The following is a 6,838-nucleotide window of genomic DNA, read 5'->3' as shown; positions in this document are numbered from 1 at the left end:
GGTAATAGTATAGCATAACAAAAAAAAAAATTGTAAACAATTTTTGGTAGGCCGGTAAAAAAAAACAAAAAAACAAAACAAAAAGGAAACCTATTTCTGAGCCCTCGAAAGCCCCCTGAGCCCTATCTTGTTATTGTTTTGCTATGTGACATTTTAATTGTACTGCCAGTTGCAAAAAGAATAGAACAAATCAGGACAGCTGGATCCATCTTAGTGGCAGACTGACCATTTTTAATACAAGAATAGCTATTTTGTGATACACAATATGAAAGAAAAACATTCAGGAGTTTGGTTAGACAAGTGAAGATTTTAACACTGAATAAACACACACAGCAATACATTCTCTCCCATCCACACAAACACACCAGACACTGATGCTAGCTGTGTGACACGAAGTAGCCCACCAAACCAGAGGACACAATAGTTTGTTTTAGCAAATACACAAATGCCTCCTGTCAATCTGCACATTTTCCTCAATGCCCCCAAATGACACACACAAAAAACTTCCACACTCACTGAAGTTGAATTCTTCATAAATCCCACAGCGGTACGAAATGATTCATATGAAAACAACATGATTAAGACTTTTCTTAAGACATTCTTTGCCCTAGTGTGAAACTAGTGAAGACGTGCGACTCAAAATGGACATTTAATCTGAATGAGCCGATCAATTAAGACTTGTTAAAAAGATAATGAATGGATGATTTCACATATAACTAGTCAACTTCTCCGAACAAATCCTGCTCGATAATGACATTTCAGAACAGAAAAACAGTACGGTTAATTGTTCAGTGGCTCATTTAATGTCTGTGTTTCTGGTTAAAGAAATACCCAAAACTGAATTTCTGTCATTATTTACTCAACACCATTTCAAACAACATGAAGGTGAGAAAAAAAATAATTCCAAAAAAGTAATTTTCGGGTGAACTATGCCTTTAAGACTAAGACAAGCAGAACAGCTGTCAACAGCAAAGCAGGGTCATGTGATCCTGGGTTTTCGTTTGCAGAGATTGAGGGTCACAATCAAAGTAGAATAATAGAGCAGACTGTACCTGCTCATTAACACTGTACTGTAGTTATTTTACTGACGGTTGCATATACTGGACCAGAGTTCATAAATATCACAGAATTCATAAAGGAAGCATGAAAATCAAATAAATTGACTGATGTAGCCATACGAAACAAATGCTGTTCAGACTGCGTATCAAGCTCTGTTTGGGTTCAGTACCCTCATATAAAACACAGCTGTTGTTGTAAAAATGGCTGACTTCTATTATGACACCGGCAAGTAAGAGGGCATTGGCACCTGTGATTGGTCAGCCCTTGCACATTCTCCACCTTACATAATGTGAGGAGGAGGAGTCAGTAAATGACAGTCCACCTGTCCTTCTGTGGTCAGATGCCAAGGAGTGAAGTTAGTCAGCATGGCCTTCATCCTTCACCATGATGCCCATGTACCTACCGGAGACAAGAGTTTATGGCGAGGTTTAAAATAAGTGAAACTGCAATAATAATGATGCATTTCCATGACATTTCAAAAGTTGGTTAAGATTTTTAAAGAAGAATTTGTAAAAATCATATTATAGATATTGCACCAAAAAGGGGTATTTAGAGCCAATGAAATATTTAAATGCTGAGCATAACTATTTGATAGAGACATTTCCGTGCCTTTTAATTTTATTTAATTGTTTCCATATGTTTCCAGGTTGTTCAAGACCATGGGAACTCTGATGATAGTTGCTGAAAAGCCTAAAATGAGGATGAGCAAAATTACCTATTAGTCAGAAAATCACAGGTGGGAATAGAGCTAATGGCCTGATGCACGTCCATAGCCGTTATCTCTCTCGGAGTTCTGTGGAGACAAGAAGAGAGGGATGAAACAAGGATGGGAACGAGAGAGAAAAGTCTCACGGTACATTTGCTATCTTGGTATAATGGGTTATTGACCTTTGAGCATTAAATGTGAGGTCTGAGTTTTGTCAAACTGCTGCTTTCTGTTAATGTATGAGACTTCGATCAGTTCCTGCTTGACTGATCATCATTTAAAACGGTGCTCTATAAAAGGCAGTTACCGAATACTGTATAAAAGGCTGATGAAATATTTTGCTCAATCTGTGTGTGTGTGTGTGTCAGGCGTGTGAATGAAAGCAGATGTGCTGAGTAAGTAGAGCAGGACTGAGCCAATCTCTTCTCTCTCAGGGCTGGGCTCTGCTGCTCTACATCTCAAATAAATCAGATTTTCATGAGCTATTCTCAGTGCTCTGATAATTATATACTATCATAAAGCACTTCCTCCCACAATCACGATCAAATCACATTAGACAAAGTTCAATGCTCAGAGTTCTTCAAAACTGACCAAGAAATAATGTTCCAAGCTCTATCTGTAAAGAACAGAAGAGTGTTTGTAAAAACTACTCTTTTACTCTGAATCATGCTGGTCTGCCCATCTGTCTTGATTAATCTTCTACTGGCATATAGGCTGATGCACTGACCTGTTTTGTTGGGATTTCCCATGGGCATTGGCCAAAGACTCCCTGAGGATTTCACTGGCAAACTGCTCCACAGCCTATGGAGAGATTTAGACAACATTCAGCACTTTGACATGTTAAGAATGTCCTACCCAGGACAAAAAATAAATAAATTGTTCTCACTGAAGGTAAAGAGAAAAATGAATCAGAACATATTTGATGCTTAATAAAGAGCTATGTGGAGTGGTATTTAAGACCAATCAGATTTCAGAGTGGGAGGGGCTATCATTCACCATGGTTAGAACAAAAATTTACAAGTTAGTAAATAGTGCAAAGGCCCGTTCACACCAAGAACTCTAACTATAATGATGACTACATTACGGTAAAACTTTATAGTTAACATTCTGGATGTGAAATTTTCTTTCATAAAATAAAACAAATCACTCAATCTCAGACTATTTACCTTAAGAATAATGGTCTCCACGACTGGAGCAAAAATATTCTTCTCCACTTCCACCTGCTGCAGTGTGACGCCGATCTAACACACACACACACACACACAATATCATTACTAGCGCCCGACATATCGTTTTGCCGATTTTATCGGCCGATATCAGCCTGTCGCAGATATATCGGGATCGGCGTATATGCCGCCGATATGAAAATGTTTTACAGAACATAAAACGCAGATAAATTGCTTGTAAATGGTGTAATTACGTTTGATTATGTTTGTCCAGCAGAATGCGCTCCATTGTTTGCTACTGGCGATCTGGATGAAATGCTTTAAAGCTTAAGTGTATGGAATAGGCTACCATTGAAAATTCGTCGATAGCCCCCAGGGTTCAGGAGTTACGGGCAGTTAAAGTCGCGGTTGTGCACCGACCGATCTGGCGATCCCGGGGGGCTACCGACGCACGGAGGGCGGCGTTCGAGAAGGCTCCTCGAGCTAAATGGATCCACCGAATTTGGTGGAGATCCGCCGCCGCGTTTACGAGATAGTGACACCAGCCAACCCTTTCACTTCATTAAGGAGGTCTCTTGTTCAGGGCAGCAGCATTCAAGCTGTGTCTTAACGGTAAATTGCTAAATAATTTGTGCGGTGGCGGTTTGAGTCTGTTGAATGGTGATTTAGTGCTATGTTGTCACCTAGTTGGTGAGACGCAAAAGCAGCGGTTCTTAATCCTGTTCCTCGCAACCCCCCGCTCTGCACATTTTGTATGTTTCTCTTATCACTTCAGAGGTTTGTTCTATATTAAGTGCCCTGCGAAGTGGACTTCACTGGATATTCTGCCATGATTCCAGTTCAAAGGGAAAGTACATTTTACATTCAAAGGGCATTAAAGCGCGCGAGACGTAAATTTAAATAGTATTTATTTACAGAGTTACATAATGTCACACTTCTAAGTTTCGTCTGCGTTTGAAAACAGTGGCGTAACGCAAATCCGTAAATGAATGTTCCGAAGTGAAATAAACTTCAACGGAATAAAGTTTAATGGAATTGTATTGAAATAAAGTTGAATAAACTTCAACTTTACTGTTCAGTGCACTGATGTCAGACTCGTTTTGGATAATAAAGTGTATTGTTAAATTGTTATATACCCTGCCTCCATTACTTATTTTGTCACGTCATTATAAGTGTTTCATCACCACATTTGAGTGATCATTGCAAAAAATGTGTTTATGTGTATATATATTCTGTTTATGTGTATACTGCATTCTATATACAGTACCAGTCAAAAGTTTGGACACACGAATGGAAGAGTGTCCAAACTTTTGATTGGTACTGTACTATAATATACACAAAGAATATCGGCCGATATATCGATATCAGCCTTTTTACTCCCTAATATCGGCATCCGCCCTCAAAAAGCCCATATCGGTCGGGCTCTAATCATTACATGTATGACACAGCAGAAAGTGTGGAAGCAGGTAGGCAGACAGAAAGAACATTTCAATCTCTCTCACCTGCTCCGATGTGTCTCTGATGAACTGGGTTGATGGGCAGCGCCCCAAGAAGAACTTGGGTTCCTGTTCAGCCTCTTCCTGTTCCAGCTTAATCTTGACCTTGGCAGCGTCTCTGTCTTTCACACTGATGATGTCAAGAGGCTCGTCATCCTTGTCTTCAGGCTCCGCCTTCAGAATCCTCTGAAGTTGCTTCAGACGTTGAGACAACTCCTCACAGCCCGTCAGAGTTGAGCTGCACTCTAACACACACACACACACACACAAAAACATGTGTTAGTGTAAAACAGCACACAACTCCTCACAAGCAGGAAGCAGAGCTTCACAAACCTACCAAAAACAAATAATACTTTTGTTCTACACTATGGCTCTGTTCCAAACACTATTATTATTATTAATAAAAATAGTTTGTGTTTTGCCTAATAATTATTAGAATTAAATGTTATTTTTTATTATTTTTATTATTATTAACAGTAGTTTGTATTTTGTCTAATAACTATTATAATATAATTATTGGTTTATTTAGTGCCTAATAATTAATCAATTAATATTATTTAATAGTAGTTAATAATAATTATAATTAAACTTTAAACTATAAAACTTTACTCATTTAGTTATAATTATTAGTCTTAACACAAGCTTAATAATAATAATAATAATTTATAAAGTGCCTAATAATTATTATAATTGATTTATTATTTTTAATAGTTTGTATAGTGCCTTTTATAAACCTAATTTATAAAAAGAAAAATATTTATTATTTTTAATAGTTTGTATAGTGCCTTTTATAAACCTACACTGAACAACACAAAAAAGCAAACCAAGAAAGCACATAAATCGAGGCTGAAGACAATAAGGAAGGCAAAAGAAAACAGTACAACAAACAAGACTCCCTAGTGAACCTCCTCACTGCCTATGGTCTACACTGGATATTTTCTAAGGCAGCATGCTAAACGAAAATAAACCTCATTAGTGACATTCATAAACAACTAGGGCTGGGCGATATGACGATATTATCGTATATCGATGATGTCTCGTAAGTATCGCGATGTCGATGTCAACAGTCAGGTAACAGACGATTAACGATATTATCGGGAAAAAATGACAAATGATAAACCTAGTAAGTTGCAAAAAATATTTTACATAGCCTCATAGTCACCATACAGGTTTTTTTGCATGCAAGAATGAAATAATTTAGTAGGAGGGTTGGGAATCGAAAAGCTATTCCAATTTCGGAAATCAGATCAGATGCCTAAGGTCAGGAATCAAATTACTTGTTATAAAATTACATTTCAATTCTGCGTCTCGATTTCTGTATGTGCATTTATAGTGATTTCAAAAGATTCAACTGCAAGACGACGAAATAGAACTCACTTCTGCACTCGCGCGCTGTTTTCTGTGCTGCACACACACACAAAGCGCACGCACAAAAGCCACCTCTTATATACGCAAACACTGGACTGAGCTCTCTTTCTCGTGTTCTTACACATTCGAATGGACAAATACACACAGAATTATATAAAAATATTCCATAAATACAATCAGTTATGTCTTAAGTGAACGTAAAGAGTTGACACTGATCTTGACTGAATCACTTTTGTAAAATCAGTTTATATTTTATTTGCCTGTTGTTCGGCGCTGACTACTGTACTGGCAACGTGCATCTGTGTACGTGATTATTTTGGAGATGAATTCCAATATAATTTATCCTTATTTAGGGTATAGGCCTATTCTATTTTGAACTGCAGTTTAATAAACGTTAAACAGAAAAAAAACAAAAAGTAGCACTGCATGTGTTTCTGAATATTTATTTAAACAGACTGTATAATGATGAAAAACCACAAACATGTTATAATTAAAATACGCAAATTCCTTCAGTGCACATTTCAGTGCAATATTTTTACAGATTTTGTAAACCGTGTATACAATATAATTATGTTTAATTAAGCTGAGATATAGCACTATAAATTCTTAATTCATTTGCAACAAAACTATAAAGTTTTGTTGCAAACGGATGAAGACATTAGACTTCTCAGCTCGCCCCTCAACATGCATGCGTTCGGAGTTTCGGTAAACCAACACTGAATATTATATTGTGGGCATGTATTTTGATTAATAAAATAAAAATGATAAAAATTACAATATAAAAATGAAATTTAAATTACCCTGCTTCTAATTAAATAAAGCAGTTATTTTTATTTAGTTAAAACGGGCCGAAAGAGACCTCCGAACTAGTAGGCTACCAGAAAGGAAAAAAAAAGAAAAACCTTAACGTTTTTGCTCGGAATAAATGTTTAATCCCTGCATGATTTTAGTCATACATGATAAATATCAAATACGTTATAGCTTGACTACAAGTTTAAAAACAACGCTGCAATTGTTATAATTAAGGAAATTAAACTTACCAT

General features: G+C 36.8%; 1 protein-coding gene across 6 annotated transcripts in view; it reads right to left on the bottom strand.

Annotated features, from left to right (window-relative positions):
• Positions 1 to 210: 210 nt before the first annotated feature.
• Positions 211 to 6,838, bottom strand: part of LOC107721785 (YEATS domain-containing protein 2-like) — a 47,715-nt gene continuing 41,087 nt past the window's right edge. For all 6 annotated transcript variants that reach the window (XM_016529946.1, XM_016529950.1, XM_016529949.1 and 3 more), the window contains 5 exons: positions 4,434 to 4,672; positions 2,932 to 3,006; positions 2,493 to 2,566; positions 1,775 to 1,852; positions 211 to 1,458 (listed from right to left, as the gene is read on the bottom strand). In XM_016529946.1, the coding sequence (XP_016385432.1) occupies positions 1,416 to 1,458; positions 1,775 to 1,852; positions 2,493 to 2,566; positions 2,932 to 3,006; positions 4,434 to 4,672 (509 nt within the window). In that variant the 3' untranslated portion in view covers positions 211 to 1,415. The remainder of the gene's footprint in view (positions 1,459 to 1,774; positions 1,853 to 2,492; positions 2,567 to 2,931; positions 3,007 to 4,433; positions 4,673 to 6,838) is intronic.

This window comes from Sinocyclocheilus rhinocerous, unplaced genomic scaffold (genome assembly GCF_001515625.1).
Source record: "Sinocyclocheilus rhinocerous isolate Xijiao unplaced genomic scaffold, SAMN03320098_v1.1 scaffold1112, whole genome shotgun sequence".
Lineage (NCBI taxonomy): Eukaryota > Metazoa > Chordata > Actinopteri > Cypriniformes > Cyprinidae > Sinocyclocheilus > Sinocyclocheilus rhinocerous.
Note: the sequence above shows the minus strand (reverse complement) of the source record. Positions and strands in the feature narration are given on the sequence as shown.